Source organism: Bombina bombina, chromosome 3 (genome assembly GCF_027579735.1).
Source record: "Bombina bombina isolate aBomBom1 chromosome 3, aBomBom1.pri, whole genome shotgun sequence".
Classification (NCBI taxonomy): domain Eukaryota; kingdom Metazoa; phylum Chordata; class Amphibia; order Anura; family Bombinatoridae; genus Bombina; species Bombina bombina.
In genome coordinates, this window is record NC_069501.1 from 334,414,949 (window position 1) to 334,442,481 (window position 27,533).

Sequence of the window (27,533 nt, forward strand, 5' to 3'; positions counted from 1 at the left end):
GTCTCTGAAGGGAGCAGATCGTGCTCAGCTTCAGTTTGTTACAGTACAAGTTGGCATTCATGGTTCCCTCAATGAACTGTAGCTCTCCAGTGCCAGCAGCATTAATGCAGGCCCAGACCATGACACTCCCACCACCATGCTTGACTGTAGGCAAGACACACTTGTCTTTGTACTCCTCACCTGGTTACCACCACACATGCTTGACACCATCTGAACCAATAAGTTTACCTTGGTCTCATTGTACCACAGGACATAGTTCCAGTAACCCATGTCCTTAGCCTACTTGTCTTCAGCACACTGTTTGCAGGCTTTCTTGTGCATAATCTTTAGAAGAGGCTTCTTTCTGGGATGACAGCCATGCAGACCAATTTGATGCAGTGTGCGGCGCATGGTCTGAGCACTGACAGGCTGACTCCCCACCCCTCTAACCTCTGCAGCAATGCTGGCAGCACTCATATGTCTATTTCCAAAAGACAACCTCTGGATATGACGCTGAGCATGTGCACTCAACTTCCTTGGTTAACTATGGTGAGGCCTGTTCTGAGTGGAACCTGTCCTGTAAAACCGCTGTATAGTCTTGCCCACCGTGCTGCAGCTCAGTTTAAAGATCTTGGCAATCTTCTTATAGCCTATGCCATCTTTATGTAGAGCAACAATTCTTTTTTTCTGATCCTCAGAGAGTTCTTTGCCATGAGGTGCCATGATGAACTTCCAGTGACCAGTATGAGAGAGTGTGAGAGCGATAACACCAAATTTAACACACCTTCTCCTCATTCACACCTAAGCCCTTGTAACACTAACGAGTCACATGACATTGGGGAGTGAAAATGGCTAATTGAGCCCAATTTGGACATTTCCACTTAGGGGTGTACTCACTTTTGTTGCCAATGGTTTAGATTGTGTGTAGAGCTATTTTGAGGGGACAGTACATTTACACTATTATACAGGCTGTACACGAATTTACATTGTAGCAAAGTGTTATTTCTTCAGTGTTGTCACATGAAAAGATTAAAAAAATATTTACAAAAATGGGAGGGGTGTACTCACTTTTGTGAGACACTGTATATGCATTTAATATGTGATATCCCATACAGGGGATCTTCAAGAAAAGTGAGAAAAACAGAATCAGGGCCCCAAATGATGTGCTGCACTTTCTGTACATGTTGTTTCTTACTCACGCTTGCATCGTCGTGATTGCCATTTTCACTACAGGCATCTTCATATACAGAATTACAAATCTTATTGCATCTTCATGACTGAGCTTTTTAACAGGATTGAGCCTTTGTGACTACGCTTTTAAAAAGGAATCCACCTTCATGTCCAGGCTTTCAAGCACAATTGTGCCTTTTTGACCACAGTGACAAACATGTTCACAAGGGTGCAGTTTCCTTTTTTTTGTGGCTACATTATTGAAATTCCTGCCATAAAGGCAGGATTCCCTTTGAAAGCCCAATCACAAAGGTATGGTTCTTTATTAAAGAACTGTCACAAAGCCATGACCTCATTTTAAAGCATGATATATTTGAAGCTGCATTATTGCAGTGGAGAGGTTTAATGGCCCTGCAGACCCCCTATCAGTCTAATGTCAAATAGCTCAGATTAGGCCTTTCATCTTATAACTCTTCTATAAGCCACATACTTGCATTAGATATTAGATCAGGTACCACAACCAAGCAACGTCTCTATAAGCCACATAACCACATCCATGAGACATTAGATCACATACCATAGCCCTAAAGACCCTTACAAGCTACATTCATATCAAACATTAGACAAGACCTCATGGTTTCTTTACCCCCTCTTTCAGGCACATCTCAATGGACCTACAACCCCTCTATAAACTACATCACCACCTCAGAACATATAATAAACCCCATACGGACCTGCATCAAATCTGACCCCATGACCCTGCCAATTTATTTAGGAGGTGGAAATAGATGCAATTCTTGAATACTTGTTACTAGGCTGTACTATCTGTTTAACGGAGATTGCTATTAGAAAATAACCAATGTTAAATCAATATATATCACTTTTTAAAATATTTTTGTCATTTTTTTTTTTTTTTCAAATGGAATAGTGAAATGAACTTCAAATTTGAATAAGACATAGCTATAATATACTGTTGACCACATTGGAACACCATTGCCTAGATTATGGTGTGTGTTTTTTTTTCTTTCTAATATTAGCACCACCTCCTAATTTTAGATTGCTGAAAATTAATAAATACAATAATACATAATAAATAAATTAATAATTTATTTAAAAATAATTATGATTTTTTTTTCAGCTCCTAGAACATTGATGACTTCTGATGTCTTTTCAAACCACAGAATAAGTTGGCTGGAATTATTTGAGCATGTAACACATCTTTTTGTGATACATAACAAAGGGCATTTGGAGATCGCATACTATTTAGAAAAGTGTTGTGTCAATCAGTGTAATTAGAAATGCTGAACCTCTAGTGGTAACACTGTAATACAGTAATGAAGCAACAAGAGTATACTGAAAACTTATTTCATATGAATATGAATCACAATAAATTCAACTGTTTGCAGTGTTGCAACATGCTCCTCTTATAAAATATGAAATACTTTATATAGGTTTTAATGATTGCCTTTCCACAATCAGACTGAAATGTGTTGTTCAATGCATTTGTATTGCAGGTTAATATTGATGTGGTTCCCAAATGAATAATTAATCAATATGGCTGGCTGGTTTATATTATTATGGCTTTATGATTTATTTTCTTTGGAGAAACATATTTTTTCAGATTGCGTAAGTTATGACATTACCAGTGAACTATAGTAATATTTTATCTACCCCTAATGTTACAATATTGCTTTTCTCCCTTGTTTTCTACAAATCTATTTAAAGATTTCCCTGGGTTATTTTTATGATTTGTGATAGTGACATCATTTGCAGAAAATTAATGAATGCACCACAAACTGAGACCAGAAAACTCACTCCAGATGCGAACAAGAATACAAAGGCAACAACAATTTACTTAAACTCTACAAACTATGGTTAGTACTATTGCAATTGTTCTATTATGTGTCAAACTAGATCAAATACATTACCAACATTTTTATTTGTTAAGACAAAAAAAATACAGTTTTTTTTACAAAGTCTCAAAAAATTACAGCACCTTTAACAAAGGCTCCACTTTAACAGCCTGGGAAAGGAAAATATATATTTATTATGCCTTGGTGATGCAACCTTAAAGGGACACTAAACCCATTTTTTTGTCTTTCGTGATTCAGATAGAGCATGCAATTTTATACAACTTTCTATTTAATCCTATTATCATTTTTTCTTTGTTCTCTTGCTATCTTTATTTAAAAAGCAGGAATGTGATGCATAGGAGCCGGACTATTTTTGATTGAGAACCTGGGTTGTGCTTGCTTATTAATGGGTAAATGTAAGCCTCCAATAAGCAAGCACTATCCATGGTGCTGAACCTAAAATGGGCTGGCTGCTAAGATTTACATTCCTGCTTTTAAAATAAAGATAGCAAGGGAACAAAGAAAAATTGATAATAGGAGCAAATTAGAAAGTTGCTTAAAATGTCATGCTCTATCTGAATCATGAATGAAAAAAAATTGGGTTCAGTGTCCCTTTAATCAAAATTACTTGTGTAAAATATCAAAATATGTCAATCCTGTTTTATGTATTGTAGAATATTAATCTTCTGCTTCCATGACATACTATACTCTTTCTTTAATTGTACATTTATAAATATGGTTGCCTTCATTAGCAGCAATAAACACTTTTATGTATAACAATTAGGGATATTAAATAAAAAAAAATAATATTAGAGTTTAAGTTCTCACTTAAATTCAGAATAATAAGGAATCTCCTAATAATAGAAATGTTATACTTAAACTCTGTGCTACCATCACCCATTTTAAGCTGGGAGCATTTGTTAAATCATAAATTTAGCACCTTTTTCACTTAAGTGAGAACTTACATTTTTGCATCAAAATGTTTTTTATTTTTTACCATTTAATATATATTTAGATTGGCAGCTAATCCATACAGAGTTGAGTTTATTTTGGTAAACCTGAAAATGAATGGACAGAAGAGGAAAGATATCACATTAAATTGCTATCACTTAGTAAAGCTATAATTTTATAAATAGTATGCTTCCTCCAAATGCCCATTGTTTTGTCTTACCAACAAAGCAAGAACTTTGCTATCTCTCAAATTACAAGTCTCGGCATATCTTTTAGACTTTTCGTCAATCACTCTATTTAATAACATGAGGAATGCTAAAAAATACAAATGATATGTATTACTCGCAAACTAAAGCAACACTGTGCAAGATCAACTGCGCTAAAGCCAAAAGGTGCATTAGGAATACTTCACATTCCAATATTCTTCACTAGAAGAAAATGTTCTTTTTATTTTTAAATATATATATGAGCAGTTTTTCTTCAAAGGCAGTTTAGAAGCCGAGTTTGTAATATTGATACTTTAAGATGGTCTTGAAAACGGCTTAATGTTTGAGCCGAAACGTCGACCTTGACACATGTTGATGTAACGCTTTGATGAATAAAACATTTCTTTATGTCTATGTCCTGTGAGTGCTCTCATCATTAAGAAATTTGCATACCTATTAATTCAAGAGGAGACACCCATGCAAACAAGAAGTTATAGGAGTGAGTGCATGAGGTTGGAATATATATATATATATATATAGATATATATATATATATATATATATATATATTTATATATATATATTTAAGTGAATAAAGAAAAATGCACTCTCTGGATTTTAAAGTTTCAATACGCTTTACTGTGTGACATTTTAAGACTTTCACCCCTTCCTCAGACAAACAATATAAAGATATACATAAGCCCCTCCCCTCAGTGCACCACCAATAGCAAGTGAGCCTGTACACCAAGCAATAAATTATCTTATTAGCCATTAACCATATGCACATTTCATAATATGCCATTAGACTGAAATACAATATACTACTAGCATTGAGATGTGTTATTATTATCACTTATATGCAAATGTAAACCGATTCAGTAGTATATTTCAGATATGTTGTTTAATGATATACAATATATGTAAGCCCTGAGAACAAACACATAATTCCTAGGTTGAGCAACAGGGAGATGTAACAATACGTACAAAAGGATTAATTGAACTGCTTCAACTCTATACCAGATTATAGCCTCCCTTACTACTAAAGTCTCTCACAAATGACTCCACATATAAATAATACAGATAAAAATAGGGGTTATGTAGGGGGCGCCACAGGCAATCTGGTTTTTGGAAAATAGTGAATGATCAATATATTCAATGTGACTGGTGCTGTGTTTTTAATATTAAACTCACTTGTGTGGTGTGTAATATCTTTGCATTAGTATTATACAAAAAAATGAATAGAAAATGATGGAAAATGATAAAAAAATATATGTGATGTTATATATACTCAGTTGGTGGAGAAAAATTAAAGTGGTGAAAATTTCATGTGGTGAAAAAAATATATATATGTAAATTTCTTTTAAGTGTAAGTGTTGTGTGTGTAGACGTTGTGATAAACAATATTTAGCAAAAATTACTAATATTAATACAAAAGATAATGGTGGTAAAAGAATTTACTCCTAAAGAAGATGGTATAATAGTAAATGAACGAAAATGTATAAATATATATTCAACATTTATTTGAGACCATATATAAATAATTTAAATAATTTAAACTATGCAATGTATTAAAAATAAAAATAATAATAAATACTTTTAAAAGTATATAAAAAGACACCGGTGTCAAAATATTCTATGTATAAAGGCCCATAAAATTACTAGAGAAAATACTGATGATATCCCCAACACGTTAGTATATAAACTGAATACAAAAATGGTTAAATAATTCATTAATATTGCACTTTATATACGTATGAGAGCTCAGTCTCTATTCAGGCATTTTTCTTGCACTTAATCTGATGGCAGGCGGTTATTATCTAGCCCAAAATACTCAGATATAAGCGGAAAGTTTGTTGCAAAATGAAACACCAAGTTTTGTTGCCAATCTAAACAGTTCAAGTGTAGCCAATCTAGACGGTTCCGTTCACTCTTACTGTCATTCGTGGGTTTCAGTAATATTATTTCACTAGATATAATGTCCTTTGCAACAATGTGTCTTACTGTATAGTGGAGAGGTTTCTTGTCCTTCTCTTTTGCTGTGACATCCTTGGCCGTTAGAACTCTGTTTTTCCAAGCTGGATTATTGATCACATGGGCTTCATGAACCAATAGGTACCGGCTGAATGTTCATGAGTGCACGCACTTTTAAAATGATTCCAACTGATTTTAAAATCTTCTTCACTCCTACCGCTTTTTCTCCAAAGTTCCTCCGTATATGCAATAAAATACGGCAGGTGTTATGGTTATAGCGGTCCTGGGAGCTAGATGTGATGATCTTCTATAGTTGGAGCTATTGAGTTGTATCCACGCGTATTGGCTCTTCCAAGCCTTTATCAAGAGATGTAATATGGCCGTATCTGTAAATAATGTAAAACATAGTAACTCTGTCTTAAGCGTCCCTGTGGAAGTATATCCGCTCATTCACACTGTGTTGACATATATACAGCACAATCTTTTATCCAATTCTGTGTATACAATACAAACCCCTACTATGGATACCTGGATAATTGTGTGGTTAGGTTATATCAGTAGCCTAGGATGCCATCCGTACCAAATACAGGGAACCTTGCGTATAGCGTTCGCGGGTAAAAAAAAGGGGGCGTGGTTAAACCTGCATGTAAACCACATCACAATCAGCTGTACAACCAGTGACATAGCTCTGCAATTTAGCAAATTAACAAATGACCACGTGTGGTCAGAGTGTAAACGAGCTCTCATATGTCTACACTCATAACAGGGGCTTGCAATGCCATACTAAAAAACACATAGACACAGAGATAATTGTAAAATATCTGGTTAAAACAGAATACCAACTATTGTTTTTTAGCCTACTTCTGCATATAAAAGGGAATGGAAAATTGCCTGTCCTATTAAGGTCTGCATACATGCATCTGATAGGACCTTTGGTAACAGGAATAATCCCAACTATCTAATTATATAGTCCTGACATGGTTACTATAATTAAGGAATGCTAGCCTAATTGTGGGATAGGGGAGATACAAAATCTCATCACACATGTTAATCAACAATGTGAAGCTGTATATTAGAAATGTGTGCAATAGCTAAAACAATATTTCTGCAATATTCCTTGGTTTATCTCTTTAACTCTTGTATATCACTATCTCCTATACTTTGTCATTAATGCCTATACAGTAATAATACTAATAGTAAGTGTAGTTTAAATCTATAGTGCTTATACACTGCATACACAATAGGCAGCCTTAGATTGCTATTATCCCCAAGATTGCTAGTCCTGCTATTTTTTGGCTATTCTTTTGCTACCAGTACTGGCTTATCCCAACGAGGTCCCCAGGCCCTCTTAGTAGTGCTAAATGGTACACTTATGATGTTTTGGCATAAGTTTATAATATAGGATGGAAGTGAGTCTACTATCTGTTTTAGCCAGATATTTTACAATTATCTCTGTGCCTGTGTGTTTTTTAGTATGGCATTGCAAGCCCCTGTTATGAGTGTAGACATATGATAGCTTGTTTACACTCTGACCACACATGGTCATTTGTTAATTTGCTAAATTGCAGAGCTACATCACTGGTTGTACAGCTGATTGTGATGTGGTTTACATGCAGCTTTAACCACGCCCCCTTTTTTACCCGTGAATGCTATACGCGAGGTTCCCTGTATTTGGTACGGCTGGCGTCCTAGGCTACTGATATAACCACACAATTATCCAGGTATCCATAGTAGGGGTTTGTATTGTATACACAGAATTGGATAAAAGATTGTGCTGTATATATGTGAACACAGTGTGAATGAGCGGGTATATTTCCACATGTACGCTTAACACAGAGTTACTACGTTTTACATTATTTACAGATACGGCCTTATAACATCTCCCTGTTGCTCAACCTAGGAATTATGTGTTTGTTCTCAGGGCTTACATATATTGTATAGCATTAATCAACATATCTGAAACATACTACTGAATCGGTTCACATTTGTATATAAGTGATAATGAAGACACATCTCAATGCTAGTAGTATATTGTATTTCAGTCTAATGGCATATTAAGAAATGTGCATATGGTTAATGGCTAATTAGCTAATTTTTTGCATGGTGTACAGGCTCACTTGCTATTGGTGGTGCATTGAGGGGAGTGGCTTATGTATATCTTTATATTGTTTCATTGTTCACAATTCAAATTGTATATATATATATATATATATATATTGTATATATATATATATATATATATATATATATATATATATATATATATATATATAAATATATATATAAAGAACATTTTCTTTTTCTAAGTTAACAACATTGGAATTTAAACTATTTCTATAACAAACACATTAAAACATATTCAAATTGAATAACAGTTATATTGAATGTTTCAAGGCATTTGACTTGAAAGGGCTCAAAAGTGTATGTATGTATGTATGTATATATATGTATGTATATATATATATATATATATATATATATATATATATATATATATATATATATATATATATATGTGTGTGTGTGTGTGTATGTTTGTGTTTATATGTGTATATATATATATATATATATATATATGTGTGCACATACATATTTACACATATAAACACATAAATACACACATATATAGAAGTGTATACATACACATGTATATATCTATACATACACACACTTTGGAACCCTTTCCAGGCAAACATCTTGCTATATACCATATCCCTTTTAACTCTTTTAAATCCTTTTTATCAATATTAAAATTATATTTTTTATTAAAGTGTATATATGAGTGCAATACTTTATTTTAATATTTTTTTATGTGTTTTGGGAAATGTATTTAACCCTAACAGTTAACTTTAGGTCTCAAGCCATGCTAAATATTCTAGCACAATTTTGGCTTTCACTCGAGTGAAGCCTATAACTGTCAACTTTTAATATGAGTGCTATTTAGCAAGGTCAAAATATCCAGTGAAAGTGTAGGTTGCACTAGAGCAAAATTGGCTTCTCAAATCCTTTTCTGGTAAATGTGACTTGTAAAATTAAGGTGTGTGCTAATGTTAGCATGGTCCAGAGATACTGCTTATCGTGCAAATCTAGGCCTTTTTATGTAGACCAGATATCCTTAAAGTGTCCATATTTGAAGAAATCACCCTTTTTTTTACCATTTAATATATATTTAGATTGGCATCTAATCCATACAGAGTTGAGTTTATTTTGGTAAACCTGAAAATGAATGGACAGAAGAGGAAAGATATCACATTCAAATACTATCACTTAGTAAATCTATAATTTTCTAAATAGTATGCTACCTCCAAATGCCCATTGTTATGTCTTACCAACAAAGAGAGAACTTTTCTATCTCTCAAATTACAAGTCTTTGCATAACTTTTAGACTTTTCGTCAATCACACTATTTAATAGAACATTAGAATACAATTTTATAATGTTATGCATATAAATAAAATATGGTCCTTTCTAGGAATATTATTGTATAAAATGTTCTTTAAAGAGGCATTTCAGTTTTAAAGGACATGACACTCATTTTTTTTTTTACATTAGATATACCATTTTAAACAAATTTACAATTTAATTCTAATATCTAATTTGCTTTGTTCTCTTGGTATGTTTTGCTGAAAATCATACCTAGGTAGAAGCAGCAATGCACTAATGGGAGCTAGCTGCTGATTGGTGACTGCACAGGTCATTGGTTCCCCAGGTGTATTCAGCTAGCTGCAAGCAATGCATTGCTGCTCCTTCAACAATGCATACAAACCGCTAGATTTAGAGTTCTGCAGCCAAAGGGGTGCGTTAGCTACGCATGCTTTTTTTCTCCCGCACCTTTTAAATACCGCTGGTATTTAGAGTTCACAGAAGGGCTGCGTTAGGCTCCAAAAAGGGAGCGTATAGCATAATTTACCGCCACTGCAACTATAAATACCAGCGGTGCTTACGGACGCGTCCAGCTTAAAAAACGTGCTCGTGCACGATTCCCCCATAGGAAACAATGGGGCCGTTTGAGCTGAAAAAAAAACCTAACACCTGCAAAAAAGCAGCGTTCAGCTCCTAACGCAGCCCCATTGTTTCCTATGGGGAAACACTTCCTAAGTCTGCATCTAAAACCCTAACATGTACCCCGAGTCTAAATACCCCTAACCTTACACTTATTAACCCCTAATCTGCCGCCCCCGCTATCGCTGACCCCTGCATTACACTTTTAACCCCTAATCTGCTGCTCTGTACACCGCCGCAACCTACGTTTTCCCTATGTACCCCTAATCTGCTGCCCCTAACACCGCCGACCCCTATATTATATTTATTAACCCCTAATCTGCCACCGCCATTGTCGCCGCCACCTACCTACACTTATTAACCCCTAATCTGCCGACCGGACCTCACCACTACTATAATAAAGTTATTAACCCCTAAAACTAAGTCTAACCCTAACACTAACACCACCCTAAGTTAAATATAATTTTTATCTAACGAAATAAATCTTTTTAAATAAAGTATTCCTATTTAAAACTAAATACTTACCTGTAAAATAAACCCTTATATAGCTACAATATAAATAATAATTATATTGTAGCTATTTTAGGATTAATATTTATTTTACAGGCAACTTTGTATTTATTTTAACCAGGTACAATAGCTATTAAATAGTTAATAACTATTTAATAGCTACCTAGTTAAAATAATTACAAAATTACCTGTAAAATATATCCTAACCTAAGTTACAATTAAACCTAACACTACACTATCAATAAATTAATTAAATAAACTACCTACAATTATCTACAATTAAACCTAACACTACACTATCAATAAATTAATTACATAAAATACCTACAAATAAATACAATTAAATAAACTAACTAAAGTACAAAAAATAAAAAAAGAACTAAGTTACAAAAAATAAAAAAATAATTTACAAACATTAGAAAAAGATTACAACAATTTTAAGCTAATTACACCTACTCTAAGCCCCCTAATAAAATAACAAAGCTCCCCAAAATAACAAAATGCCCTACCCTATTCTAAATTAAAAATAGAAAAGCTCTTTTACCTTACCAGCCCTTAAAAGGGCCTTTTGCGGGGAATGCCCCAAAGAATTCAGCTCTTTTGCCTGAAAAAAAAAAATGTACAACCCCTCCAACATTAAAACCCACCACCCACAAACCCCTAATCTAACCCAAACCCCCCTTAAATTAACCTAACACTAAACCCCTGAAGATCTCCCTACCTTGAGTCGTCTTCACCCAACCGGGCACCGATGGACCAAAAGAAGACATCCGGAGCGGCAGAAGTCTTCATCCTATCCGGGCAGAAGAGGACATCCGGACCGGTAGACATCTTAATCCAAGTGGAATCTTCTATCTTCATCCATCCGGAGCGGAGCCATCTTCTTCCAGCCGACGCGGATCCATCCTCTTCTACAGACGCCTACTCGCTGAATGACGATTCCTTTAAATGACGTCATACAAGATGGCGTCCCTCGAATTCCGATTGGCTGATAGGATTCTATCAGCCAATCGGAATTAAGGTAGGAAAATTTTGATTGGCTGATTCCATCAGCCAATCAGATTCAAGTTCAATCCGATTGGCTGATCCAATCAGCCAATCAGATTGAGCTCGCATTCTATTGGCTGATCGGAACAGCCAATAGAATGAGAGCTCAATATCATTGGCTGATTCCACCAGCCAATCAGAATTTTCCTACCTTAATTCCGATTGGCTGATAGAATCCTTAAAATGCACATATTTGAAGATGTCACCCTTTATAATTAACATATGAGCTTAAATAGATATACCTAATTCTAAATATAATTTAGCTGGAAAATCACATGGCTGCTTCTCATTTTATAAAGTAATTATTGGGTTAAATGTCATGAATTAAACAATATCTTAACAAGCAACCATCATGTAGTTTTTAAATACAACCATTCACAAGTAAGTAAATAAATTCAATTCACTGTGATGTTACAACAGTTTTGAACATTTTTGGCATAATGCAATTATCGAAGGTATGTATTAAAATGCATATTTTCTCTTTAATTGGAGTACTGTCTATGCATTTTAAACATAATGAAATCAATTCTGTAATAAAGTAAAACTTATGAAGACAAGACATCATAACTGTACATTGTATTATGAATTTTACTTTTTTATGATTTGCAAATATTAACACAATATTACAATGGTAAGATAAATGTCTCTGTACTCAATAGATCTTCTGTGAATCTAGGCTATTGAAATGTCGCAGCTGGTTAATCTGCCAGCAGCAATAGCTGATCATATTTTTGGGTCGCAGTTTCATACACTGGTAGTGGAGATTATGCATCTTCTGCAGTAGATAACTTCAGTACTATTAAATTAATAAATCTATCAGCTGAAATTTGAGCACTGTCTGCCTAAGTGCTTTAAGTCCCTTTGGGGAGAAAAAAATAATAATACAATTGTCAGGATAATCCATCCATTTACTGTATATGAAAACCAATGTGGTAGAATTTGCTGTAGATATGACTACATTTTTTAATTCAATCACTCTAAAATTTGGCCTTTATTTGCATATAAAAAAAACGACCAAAGATTTTTTTTAGTGCCCCCACTAAAATATGAATTTTAAAATATCATTCCGTTTGCTTTAACACTAAGACTGAATAAGCATTCATAAAACTGAATTTATTATGGATTGCTCATTCAAACAAGAGACACACATTATAGTGCGGCATAGCAATACAACTTAAATGGAGAAATATGCAATATATATGATCTTCATAATAATTAAACCACACATTATTATTTTTTTTTATATTTATACTAAGGTAATCATAAACAAAACTTATTAAAAAATCTACAAGTAAATAAAACCTATTTAATTTGAGAACAAAAGTTTTATTGAATGCTTGCTCTTTTATTAAAACAGTAAAACGCTATTTTTTTATCCAAAGCAAAAGCAACTGTACTTACCTAAAACACCTAGCCTGTAGTTAAGTGTTATCACTATGACATTTCCATGACTTGCAAGTATGCTTCCATCAATCATATTTCCAGTACCTTCCATATAAGACCCTCCATGGATATACACCATAACAGGTTTCTTATTGTTTGGATCATGGATATCTAAAAAGGAAACACGCATTAGAACAAATAATAACAAAAATGCATTTGATGAAGTTTGAACCAAGTTGCATAATTAATTATTTTTAGTCTAGTCATGTATTTATACATTGTCTTTTATTATTTTATTTTATAGTGTTCAGCTTTGGTGAACTATGTCAAAAGATATCACAAAACCATAATATGTTAACTGTAAGTATAACAACTCATATTTTTATTTGAATGGCTTTACATAAGTTATACAACTTTTGTGGGCTTCAGTGCCAAGTTTTGATAACCTATTGATCACCAATAAATCTATTTTGTCTATTAGAGATGCTTAAAATAATTTGGCATCCATTTATAAAGCTGCATATGCAGCTTTGGAACCCTTGTGTTGCATCCTTACTCATGCTACCTCAGATATAGTGAACTAAAATCACACCTGACAATCCTACTGGGTCCTCCTCTCACATGATTAGTTGAGTTAGAGCAGGGGATGGACTTGCACAATTAAGTTATTGTGCAATCTCAACATCCGCCAGTGTATGCTGGATCATTGGTGGCAAGTGTGGATGGGCAGGTTCTACCTGGGAACATTGTCCACTCTCAGCTTCTTTAATGGAACCCTATATATGAATCATTTGATTCTATTATTGATTTATTAAAATATCATTCAAAGTAACTTATGATTTACTAAAGTAGTATTTGTAAAAAAGAAAGATGTGTGTATTATAATACACTTATTTATGTAGCTAGCTTTTGTATTCAATCTATAGATGTTAACAAACAATTGAAATTTTAAAAATGACTTTTTAATGCATAATATTATAGTAAATTCACTTGCTTAGCATTTTTTCACAATAACTGGTACCTGGTATCTTATTTGCATTAGAAAAAAGTCTGGAATAAATTACATTTTATATTTTATTCAATAGCTAAAAGGTTTGTGTTAACGACATTTAATATATGTTACTCCCTTGGTTTAAATATAAAATGTAAAGCTTTTTATAAATAGCTTGCGGAAGCACAATGTTATAAAAAGTTAGTTTGTATTTTATTCAAATCAAAGTAAAATGATGATTTTGAAAACTGCTCTCGTCAGCAAAATGTTTTGACATTGTACATTGTACCTCTGTTGTATTTCAAAGTATAGATTTAAATTTAATGCTGAATATATATTTCAAAGTATTGCACATTTCCATAAATTTCAACTAGTTTAAATTGCTATATATTCTATCGTAACAAAAACAGTATATAATTTGCATGAGATGATCAAAAATGAATATCCTTGTGAAGAAAACCTCCTAGAGGAGAAAATAAAACATCTATACATCTAGAAAGCTCTGACATATGACATTGACATTTTGTTAACTTGAAATACATGGCCTATTGGAGATTGAAGGAACTGATTTCTTCATAATAAGCAGAGCTAGGAGTTGCAGCAAGTAGTCACAATATGCTAACTTTGACCAACCATATGTTTCAGCCCTTAAAGGGATATAGTCATGTGTATATTAGATTTCAGTTTTTAAATAGAAACATTGTTGCAATATACTTGTATAAGCAAATGCATGTCCTTTACAAAGTTATTTCAGTTATATGTGCTGCACATGCCTGGTGCACCGACATTAAAGGTGCAGTCTAGTCCAAAATAAACTTTCATGATTCAGATAGGGCATGCAATTTTAAACAATTTTTCAATTTACTTTTTTCACCAATTTTGCTTTGTTCTCTTGGTATTCTTAGTTGAAAGCTAAACCTAGGAAGTTCATATGCTAATTTCTAAGCCCTTGAAGGCCGCCTCTTCTCTCAGAGCATTTCTACAGTTTTTCACCACTAGAGGGTGTTAGTTCATGTGTGTCATATAGATAACACTGTGCTCATGCATGTGGAGTTCCTAGGAGCCAGCACTGATTGGGTAAAATGCATGTCTGTCAAAAGAACTTAAATAAGGGGGCAGTTTGCAGAGACTTTGATACAAGATAATCACAGAGGTAAAAAGTGTATTTATATAACTGTGTTGGTTATGCAAAACTAGGGAATGGATAATAAAGGGTTTATCCATCTTTTAAAACCATAACAATTCTGCTGTAGACTGTGCCTTTAAATAACATGGCCTGTACAGAGATGGTTTGAATAAAAAAAAAAAAATGACACAATATATTCTGTCAACCTACGCAAAGGTGGTATCTAAATGCAGCTACAATGGGCATGTGCAGGATATTTATATATGCTCTTTTAAAATAAATTACTTTACTAGAAGATTTCTTGCTAATACAAATATATTACAACATTATTTGTGTTATATACTGAAATGCACTCATGCACATTTCAGTTTATACTACTAGGGGCATTTAATACTAAGCTTGGACTCTACTTGATTCTGGTTACCTAAACAAGCTAAATTTTCCAGCATGCAAAGCCTCCTTTAGTGCACCTCTGTGTATGGACTTCATGTAACAATTAATTGCCTATGTACTTGTATAAGGAAATCCCCTCATTTGGTGAAATCTACTATAAAGTTCTATGTCATTTTGTAACTAAAATATAAAATTAAAGGGACATGAAAAACACATTTTTTCTTTTGTGATTCAGAAAGAGCATGCAATTATAAACAACTTTCTAATGTACTTCTATTATCTAATTTACTTCATTCTCTTGATATTCTTTGCTGAAAAGCATATCTAGATAGGCTCAGTAGCTGCTGATTGGTTGCTGCACATAGATGCCTCGTGTGATTGGCTCACTCATGTGCATTGCTATTTCTTCAACAAAGAATAACTAAAACATGAAGCAAATTAGATAATAGAAGTAAATTAGCAAGTTGTTTAAAATTGTATTTTCTATCTGAATCATAAAATAATTTTTTGGGGTTTAATGGCCCTTTAACTATCTATCTATCTATCTATCCATCCATCCATCTATCTATCTATTTACCTACCTTTGCTTATAGCTTTAGTATCATTAATACCATTTCATTTATTTTAATTTTAAAGCAGTAGATAAAAATAATATTTCATACTATTATTATTGTATGTATTTGTTGATTGGAACATACATCTATATGTGGAATCAATTAAGCTCAGCATATCACTTACATTAAGTATATATAAATACCTTTTTCAATATAATTTAATAAGGATTTATAGGAGAACCCTAAATCATAATTCTATAAAATCAATATTGTAGGCCCCATGTATTAACTTGAGAAGCAGTCCTCATGCCTATGGGCAGCGGCTCTGAGTGTGTAATGCCTGCCCCTTCACTCACAAGACTAATCGAGTGAAAGTAGGGACTGTCAATCCCTGAGAGTGGTGAGTTCTCTTTACCACCTCTGAGGTGGTGAAGAGGGTAAAAAGAAGTGGTCTAATGACCACTGCTTCTTACATTGCGGGAAGGAGGCTCGCATGTGCAAATCTGCCCACAAGGTCTTAGTACATGGAGCTCTATATATTCAATTGGATCATTTATCAATGTTATGATTGAGCCATTTGACCTAGAACATATTTTATTTTACTATAGGGTAATACTTCATCTATTATTCTTTTTCTTTGATTCATAAGTCAAGTTGCACAACAGAGAAGCATAAAGTGATATGTTTTAGTTTGTTTTAAAGAATATATTTGTAAACAATTACAATTAAAATGAATAAATAAAATTTTTGAAATTATTCTTTGTTTATACATTTTGTTTTTGCGCTGTTACAATTAAGAGAAAATCAGACAAAAGAGGGAAGTTATTATTTCACATAATTTCAATGACAATCTATTAAAATCAAATATATGAAAAGCTATGGGGAGAAAACAAATGTATATCAATTAGATTTCTTCCTCATAGTGAAAAAGACGTGTATGAATATCATGATTGTATGGGGGTAATTTATAAAGCTGCAAGATGCAGCTTTATGCAGCTTTCTTGCAGGCTTGCATAAGTGAGCCTGCAGTCGAGACTTAAGAAGCAGCTGTTGCTTCTTAACTTACATGCCAGCTCTTAGCTGGCAGACTAAAATCAAGTCCGGTCGGGGTGATTAAAAGCCCCTGCTGGCACGTGATATGCCACTTGATAGCAGGGAGAGGCATTGCACAGGCAGCTGTGATACCGGGTGGACAGGTTCACTGGTGCTTGTAAAATGTTAGCCTATGTCTTTAAATCTTATCTTTCAAGAGTAAATGAGCAATTTATGATTATTTCATGATTTGACTTACCGGCAGTTATCTTCTACAATTTTCTAATTAAAGGGATAGTCTACTTCAGAATTGTTATTGTTAAAAGAAGATAGACAGACAATCTCTTTATTACCCATTCCCCAGTTTTTCATAACCAAACCTGTTACATTAATAAACTTTTTACCTCTGTGATTACCTTGTATCTAAGCCTCTGCAGATTGTCCCCTTATTTCAGTTCTTTTGACAGACTTGCATTTTAGCAAATCAGTGCTGACTCATAAATAATTCCACGGGAGTGAGCACAATGGTATCTACACGGCACACATGAACTAGTGCTGTCTACTGGTGAAAATGGTCAAAATGCACTGAGATAAGAGGCAGCCTTCAAGGGCTTATATATTAGCATATGAGCCTACCTAGGTGTAGCAGTCAACAAAGAATACCAAAAGAACAAAGCATATATGATGATAAAAAGACAATTTGAAAGTTGTTTAAAATTGCATGCTCTATCTGAATCATGAAAATTTTGATTTTGACTAGACTGTCCCTTTAACTAGGCCATTATTATGAATTGTATGAATAATACACTTTCCCATTAGAACAACTGAATTATTTTTGATAGTCTAAATTCTTATTTTTCAAAAGCAGTGGTTAATTCTTAAATTAATTTAAAATTAATTTAAATTAACCCTGTGTTTTGATCCCTTAAGCTCCCCTACATAATTAATATATTCCAACTTTAATACATGGTACTCCATGAAACTCTACTATGTAATCCAGCATGGAAAATCCCATATAAAACATAAATCACTCCCAAAAAATAAATAAAATAATATAAAAGCATTGTAATAAATCATTCCAAAACATAAAATATCAAAACCCTGTGTTTGATCCCTTAAACTGCCCTACATATTTAATATATTCCAACTTTAATACATGGTACTCCATGAAACTCTACTATGTAATCCAGCATTGAAAATCCCACATAAAACATAAATTACTCCCAAAAAATAAATTAAATAAATTAAAAGCATTGTAATACATCACTCCAAAACATAAAATATCAAAAGGAGATTTATTGCTAATTGCTGGAATAAGCTGAAGAAATTAAATTATTGCAACAAGATAAGTGGTTTGTAAACTCACATATTTTTCCACATTAAAATTATACATTTTATTAATTTGGTTGATTTTAGACGTTATCCGATTTGCAGTAGTGTTATTTTGTATGGATTAACCCTTATTTGGGCATTGGGGGATATCAATTTGTAGAAGTAATTGCATTAGATGGATTTTGCTTGAATTTCAGCCACAATATTGTTCTAGAGTAGTAGAAATTGTTGGTGGACAGGTCATTCATTATGCTTATTCACATAGTGGGAGATCATGCTTAGTATTAATTGAGGTGGTACAAGGTCAAATATAGATTTATACTAATGAATCAAATCAGTTTTGAAGATTTTTTTTTTTTTCTTCATTGAGTCTTAGGGTGTCTAAAATAATTTTATAACAACTGATGTGCTAGCTTTTTGGTGTCAAAGAAGGGAATACAGCAGCATTAAGGTCTGCTGCACATAAAAATGGTAGCTATAGGGTTTTTATTATTATGTTATATTGGTTCTTGTAGAAAGTACTTTCTGTTATTTTTAATATGGAGCAGTAATAATGCTTGAGCCGCTCAGCTTTGACGTGCCTCCTTTGTAGAAATCTGTTTATCTAATAATGACCGCAACCAGGCTGGCATTTCTAACGCTATCAGGTGCAACGAACATTGGATCTGGGTCATAGCGTTTGCCTATTATTTTCTGAAATTGAAGTGAGACGCTTTATGTTTTTATCCTCTCAATAAATCTTTTTTTTTCATGGTGTTTAGGGAGGAAGTTAAAATTTTGTAAAAACAAACTTATAATTCATCAACATTATGCTTTATACAAGCTTAGGCCCATATTTATTATGCACTCCTTCAATTAATCTGTTTGAGTTCATGACAGAGCATTATACAGTGCTTGTAATTCATGAACACATTTCATTGCTAATTATCTGCACAGATTATGCTGTTGACAACTGGCTGGTGTTTGTTAAGATTCTTTTTTGGTAAATACAATTTCCATATGTTTATTTTTCTTTCCATGGGGAAAAAGATCACTAATTTTTCCAACTTATGTTTGGTTTATTTGTCAGTTCATGTCTTTTCTTTAGTTTTTAGTACAGTTAGATGCATATGATTGCTTCATAACTATAATTGTATTTTTTCTACTTTAAAAAAACAGATTTTTTTTAAAATGATCACATTAAAAAAAACTTTAAATTGTAAAAAAAGTAATGACAGAATGATTATGTAAAGATAAACTTTAAAGCAAAGGTTTGTTACAAAATCTGCATAGACACACACACAATAAATATACAATTTAATTTCAACATTAAGTATAGCATTTCATTGCTTTCATGCACATGTAAAGATAATGGGAAAAATACATTCTCAAATGTAAATGAATACACACATATTGTTTTATGTAATGCATTTATGAAACAATATGTTATCTAAAGAACTAAATTCATGGAGTCTGTGATTCATGATATATAATCTGAAAGCTTCAGACAGTTTGTAATTATCTCATCATTTTTTTTTACCTAATTCATCTGAGGTTAATATGTGATTTTCTTGTGTATTTAAATCTTTTTTAAATCAAATATTTTTTGTGATTCATTTTTTTTCTAAAAGTTTGCCTAACACTTTACCTACTCTATTTTTTGTTATTTTAACATTGTACTTTAAATATGTATCAGTAAGTAAACACTGTTATACATATAAAAAAAACATGCCATTAAATCTATGTGTTAAACTTAGTTTGCCTTATTCTTGCTTGTTATATAGTGAGAAAATAACTAGTTGTTTCAAGATCCTTATATGCAGCTTCTTTATTTATTAAACTGAAGCTTATTAATAATTCATATTCTGAGTTGTGAAAACAAAGAAAAAAAAAAGAAGAGGAAAAAGAAAGTATCTTCTATATATAAATATATAGAAAAAAATCAAAAGATGAGTTTGTTGGTTAAAAAAAAAATCCTCATGGCGAATTCCAAAAAAGATAATGTTCATGCATCAGGATTGAGCTTGAATATAAAAATACCTTCATCTTCACCACGATCATTATTGGCTATATCATCAGCTTGTTTCTTTGTGTTGGCTCCTGAGGGTTACAGTAAGAAGAATAAAAGGAAAAAAGAGAATTCAAGACCATAAAGTTTAAAAAAAAAAAAAGAATAAAAAATATACTTAGGAAAAAGTAATGCAACATAAAAAATATAAGAATCTGTTATGGCTGTATGTAGACAAAACTAAAAAAAATATGTTGCAGGTTTTTTTTTTTTTTTTTTTTAAATCTCTGGTTAGAAAAAAAAGGAAGGAAAAAAATGAGAAATGTCATGGTTTAATTTCCATTGTGATATTTTTGAATAGATATTCTCACTGCCAACACTCTTATTTACATAAATAGGATTCAATTCTGCTACCACAGAGGTTAATCTCATAGTATATTTTACTTGTGCCATTGAAAGGGTAAGACACTTTAGCCATCTATTTTAGACACTTTAAAAATGTTTTATAAGAAACAAAAATGAATTTTTGCATTTGCAAGAATGATCCATCAAATAAAATATTTATAATTAACATTTTCTTTTTAATGTATTTCTCTATTTTTTTTTTTTTTCTACATTATCTTTGTTGACAGATTTGAGTAAAGTATATTTTCTTAACAACAACTGAAACAAAATTGCAAACATTCACTCTGATATTTTATTAAAGAAAAATGGAAGGTTAATTTCCAAGACCAGTAAAGACTGAATTCTGTAAATGTTCTTTCAAAATAAATTCTTCACCATTTATTATTAACAAATGCTTAATCAAATCTCAATGTAGGGATGCAGTGTTTACAATAACTGCAGCAAATCACAATGATCTCACTGAGCTCACCAATGACATAGACAAACCTCACCTTGTTTTCTTAGGGTGAGTGGCTACATTAATCAAGCAGAATAAAATAGGTCTCAGGAGCCAGCTGTTTACATAAGTTAGAAAAATGTGAAGCTTTGGAAGACTTTTTAGTTTGTACCTAACATCCATTAAGCATTTCAAACATTAATAATTGTTGTCCTACATCATCTATTTAAAGCAACATACACATAGACAAGTGCACAACTGACAAACTGAAGAAAAACATAATCAAAATCAGCACATCTAATTTGCATCTAAAAAAGACTAATATTAAAATATCAGGTGAGCTATTTTAATTCAATGAACATAGCAAGAAAAAACACAATAATATTTAAACGTAACAAACATTACTGATGTATGCATTTTTAGTTTTAGCACCCATCCCACACTGAGGAGCTTGTTGCCCAATACTTAAAAGATTAGCCTCTTCTCCTTTCCCTTAGGAGCATTGTGTGCATTTTTTTTTTAAATTTGTGTAACATACACAGTTGAAAGGGACAGTATACACCAATTTTCATATAACTGCATGCAATAGACACTACTATAAAGAATAATATGCACAGATACTGATCTAAAAATACAGTATAAACATACTTAGAAGCTCTCAGTTTAGCACTGTTGATGAGGTTTGACTGTGACACCCAGTGAAAGGGGCTGGGAAAACAAAAAGAGTAGACACTGCCCGCCTCCCCCCTTCCCTGCATGGGAAAAGACAGATAACATAAACAAGAGCCAGTAGGAGTCTGTAAATGCTAGTATACATCTGACTCTGTGGGGCTTGGTTAGGAGTCTGAAAATAAGCTCAATGTTATTAAAAAAATAAGCAAAACTATACATTTGTACAAAAATACTCACAGATGGGCTATATAAATGTATTGTCTACAAAACATACATGCAAAGAAAAATCTAGTGAATCTGGTGTATAATTGGTTATGGAATTGCACTTTTTATATTGACAACATGCTATATTTAAACAGATAATTGTCCTCTTAAGAAAGTGTCATAAAATTATGGGTTTATTTTTGTCTGAGAACCAAAGTTTCAGACCACTTTAACATTTATTAATTTAAATATGGTATTCAAAAGGTTAGAAAACTGATATGAACTTGTATAACCTAAACAATAAAGTAAAATCCAAATTCTATTTATTTTAGAAAAGATTTGTAATAGTAACATTTAAACAAAATTGCTTATTGTTATGTTTCCTGATGCTATTTACATTTTAATTTGACATTCAGATATTTCTTCTGTATCAAAATTCTCAAAAAAATCCCTGGTTGTCACAATGCTAAAAGAGAGATTAAATATATTATATGTACTATACAGAAAAAAAATTTAAAGTAGAAAAAACAAAATGCAAATTTAGCAGTTAATATTACCACTATCATAATTATTATTCAATAGAGGCAATAAATATTTTCTAACTGGTAAATAACCCCTTCACTACTGGGACTTTCAGAGAAAAACTTGACTAAAATACCGGATAATTTTTAGCATTTTTGCTATCACTCAAATTAAACAGAAATAAAGCCTTGTATTACTTTAAGTCAAGAAATATACAGGAGGGATGCAACTGCTTGTTTTACTTTATTTACCTGTCAAAACTATATATATTTTTTAAGTATACAACCCAAGGTATTGATCTGGGCCCATTTTGGTATATTTCATGATACCATTTCACCACCAAATGCAATTAAATCAAAATAATTTTTTTTTTCACAAACTTTGGGTTTCTCACTGAAATTACTTACATACTGCTTGTGCAATCATGTAAAAAATGGTTGTAAAAATTTCTCTGGGATCCCCTTTTTTCAGAAATAGCAGACATATATGGCTTTGCCATTGCTTTTTGGTAATTAGAAGGCAGCTAATTGCAGCTGCACACCACACTTCTATTATTCCCGGCAGTGAATGGGGTTAGGTAGCTTAAAAGGTTCATTTTAGCTTAAGTGTAGAGATTACCCTCCCAAACAGCTCTCTTCTCTCCCATAACCCCCATCTTAGGTACTGGCAGATAGTTTGCCAGTATGAAAAACAAAATTTATGCTTATCTGATAAATTTATTTCTCTTGTGGTGTATCCAGTCCACGGGTTCATCCATTACTTGTGGGATATTCTCCTTCCCAACAGGAAGCTGCAAGAGGACACCCACAGCAGAGCTGTCTATATAGCTCCTCCCCTAGCTGCCACCCCAGTCATTCGACCGAAGACAAGCAAGAAAAAAAGGAGAAACTATAGGGTGCAGTGGTGACTGTGGTTTAAAAATAAAAAACACCTGCCTTAAAATGACAGGGTGGGCCGTAGACTGGATACACCACAAGGGAAATAAATTTATCAGGTAAGCATAAATTTTGTTTTCTCTTGTAAAGGTGTATCCAGTCCACGGGTTCATCCATTACTTGTGGGATACCAATACCAAAGCTTTAGGACACGGATGAAGGGAGGGACAAGGCAGGAAACTTAAACGGAAGGCACCACTGCCTGTAAGACCTTTCTCCCAAAAATAGCCTCTGAAGAAGCAAAAGTATAAAATTTATAGAATTTAGAAAAAGTATGAAGCGAAGACCAAGTCGCCGCCTTACAAATTTGTTCAACAGAGGCCTCATGTTTAAAAGCCCATGTGGAAGCTACTGCTCTAGTAGAATGAGCTGTAATTCTTTCAGGAGGCTGCTGGCCAGCAGTCTCATAAGCTAAGCGAATTATGCTTCTTAGCCAAAAGGAAAGAGAAGTTGCCGAAGCCTTTTGGCCTCTCCTCTGTCCAGAGTAGACAACAAACAAAGCAGATGTTTGACGAAAATCTTTTGTAGCTTGTAAATAAAACTTTAAAGCATGAACCACATCAAGATTGTGTAATAGACGTTCCTTCTTTGAAAAAGGATTAAGACATAGGGAAGGAACAACAATCTCCTGATTGAAATTCTTATTAGATACCACCTTAGGCAGAAACCCAGGTTTGGTACGTAACACTACCTTATCTGCATGGAAAATCAGATAAGGGGAATCACACTGTAAAGCAGATAACTCCGAAACTCTTCGAGCCGAGGAGATAGTTACTAAAAATAGAACTTTCCAAGATAAAAGCTGAATATCTATGGAATGCAAAGGTTCAAACGGAACCGCTTGAAGAACTTTAAGAACTAAATTTAAACTCCATGGCGGAGCAACAGGTTTAAACACAGGCTTGATTCTAACTAAAGTCTGACAAAACGCCTGAACATCTGGAACCTCAGCCAGACGTTTGTGCAAAAGAATAGACAGAGCAGAAATCTGTCCCTTTAAGGAACTAGCTGACAATCCCTTTTCCAATCCTTCTCGGAGAAAAGATAATATCCTAGGAATCCTGACCTTACTCCATGAGTAACCCTTGGATTCACACCAATGAAGATATTTACACCATATCTTATGATAGATTTTCCTGGTGACAGGCTTTCGAGCCTGAATTAAGGAATCAATGACTGATTCCGAAAAACCACGCTTTGATAGAATCAAGCGTTCAATCTCCAAGCAGTCAGACGTAGAGAAATTAGATTTGGATATTTGAAGGAACCTTGAAATAGAAGGTCCTGCCTTAGCGGCAGAGTCCATGGTGGAAAGGATGACATGTCCACCAGATCTGCATACCAAGTCCTGCGTGGCCATGCAGGGACTATCAAGATCACCGAAGCTCTCTCCTGCTTGATCTTGGCAATCAGACGAGGGAGCAGAAGAAACAGTGGAAACACATAAGCCAGGCTGAAGGACCAGGGCGCTGCTAGAGCATCTATCAGCGCTGCCTTGGGATCCCTGGACCTGGACCCATAACAAGGAATCTTGGAGTTCTGATGAGACGCCATGAGATCCAGTTCTGGTTTGCCCCAAAGTTGGATCAACTGGGCAAATACCTCCGGATGGAGCTCCCACTCCCTCGGATAAAAAGTCTTCCGACTTAAAAAATCCGCCTCCCAGTTCTCTACTCCTGGGATATGGATAGCTGAGAGATGGCAAGAGTGAACCTCTGCCCATAGAATTATCTTTGAAACCTCCAACATTGCCAGGGGGCTCCTTGTTCCCCCCTGATGGTTGATATAGGCTACAGTCGTGATGTTGTCCGACTGAACTCTGATGAACCTGACCGCAGATAGCTGAGGCCAAGCCTGAAGAGCATTGAATATCGCTCTTAGTTCCAGAATGTTTATTGGAAGGAGGGCTTCCTCCTGAGTCCACGAACCCTGAGCCTTCAGGGAGTTCCAGACTGCACCCCAGCCCAGAAGGCTGGCATCTGTCATTACTATAGTCCATTCTGGCCTGCGGAAACTCATTCCCTTGGACAGATGGACCCGAGATAGCCACCAGAGAAGTGAATAACTGGTTTCTTGATCCAGATATAGTAGAGGGGACAAATCTGTGTAATCCCCATTCCACTGATTGAGCATGAAAAGTTGCAGTGGTCTGAGATGTAGGCGGGAAAACGGAACTATGTCCATTGCCGCTACCATTAATCCGATTACCTCCATACACTGAGCCACTGATGGACGAGAAATGGAATAAAGAGCACGGCAGGAAGTTAGAAGTTTTGACAACCTGACCTCTGTCAGATAAATCTTCATTTCTACTGAATCTATCAGAGTTCCTAGGAAGGAAACTCTTGTGAGAGGTGAGAGAGAACTCTTTCCTTCGTTCACCTTCCACCCGTAAGACCTTAGGAATGCCAGAACAATGTCCGTATGGGACCTGGCGATATGAAAAGTTGACGCCTGTATCAGGATGTCGTCTAGGTAAGGGGCTACTGCTATACCCCGCGGTCTTAGAACCGCCAGAAGGGACCCTAGAACCTTCGTAAAGATTCTTGGTGCCGTGGCTAACCCGAAGGGAAGAGCCACAAACTGGTAATGCCTGTCTAGGAAGGCAACCCTGAGAAACTGATGATGATCCCTGTGTATCGGAATATGTAGATAAGCATCCTTTAAATCCACGGTAGTCATATATTGACCCTCCGATCATAGGTAGGATGGTTCGAATAGTCTCCATCTTGAAGGATGGGACCCTGAGAAATTTGTTTAGGATCTTGAGATCCAAGATTGGTCTAAAAGTTCCCTCTGTCTTGGGAACTATAAACAGATTTGAATAGAAGCCTTGCCCCTGTTCCTCCTTTGGAACTGGGTGGATCACTCCCATAACTAGTAGGTCTTGAACGCAATGTAAGATTGCCTCTCTCTTTATCTGGTTTGCAGATAATTGTGAGAGATGAAATCTCCCCTTTGGAGATGAAGCTTTGAAATCCAGAAGATATCCCTGGGAAACAATCTCCAAGCCTGGGCGAAGAAAGAAAGTCTGCCCCCCACTAGATCCGGTCCCAGATCGGGGGCTACTCCTTTATGCTGTCTTAGAGGCAGCAGCAGGCTTTTTGGCCTGTTTCCCCTTGTTCCAAGCCTGGTTAGGTCTCCAGACTGGCTTAGACTGGGCAAAAGTTCCCTCTTGTTTTGTAGAAGAGGAAGATGAAGCTGTGCCACTCTTGAAGTTTTGAAAGGAATGAAAATTAGTCTGTTTGGTCCTTTACTTGTTGGACCTATCCTGGGGAAGGGCGTGGCCTTTTCCTCCAGTAACATCAGAAATGATCTCCTTCAGTCCAGGCCCAAATAGGGTCTGCCCTTTCAAGGGGATCTTGAGAAGTTTACACTTTGAAGTGACATCAGCTGACCAGGATTTAAGCCATAGCGCCCTACGTGCCTGAATGGCAAAACCTGAATTTTTAGCCGTTAGCTTGGTTAAATGAAAAACAGCATCAGAAATAAATGAATTGGCTAACTTAAGAGCTTTAAGCCTGTCAAGGATATCATCCAATGGGGTCTCTACCTGTAAAGCCTCCTCCAGAGACTCGAACCAGAAAGCCGCTGCAGCAGTGACTGGGGCAATGCATGCAAGAGGCTGGAGAATAAAACCTTGTTGTATAAAGATTTTCTTAAGGAAACCCTCTAATTTCTTATCCATAGGATCTAGGAAAGCACAACTGTCCTCGACAGGAATAGTTGTACGCTTAGCTAGGGTAGAGACTGATCCCTCCACCTTAGGGACCATCTGCCACAAGTCCCGTGTAGCGGCATCTATAGGAAACATTTTCTTAAAAGCAGGAGGGGGAGAGAACGGCACACCTGGTCTATCCCATTCCTTAGTAA

At 34.4% G+C, this 27,533-nt stretch overlaps 1 protein-coding gene across 1 annotated transcript in view; it reads right to left on the bottom strand.

Annotated features, from left to right (window-relative positions):
- NLGN4X (neuroligin 4 X-linked) overlaps positions 1–13,234 on the bottom strand; it is a 260,817-nt gene extending 247,583 nt beyond the window's left edge. Inside the window, exon 1 of the mRNA XM_053706445.1 lies at positions 13,090–13,234. Coding sequence (XP_053562420.1) covers positions 13,090–13,210 — 121 coding nt within the window. The 5' untranslated portion in view covers positions 13,211–13,234. The remainder of the gene's footprint in view (positions 1–13,089) is intronic.
- Between the last annotated feature and the right edge of the window lie 14,299 nt (positions 13,235–27,533).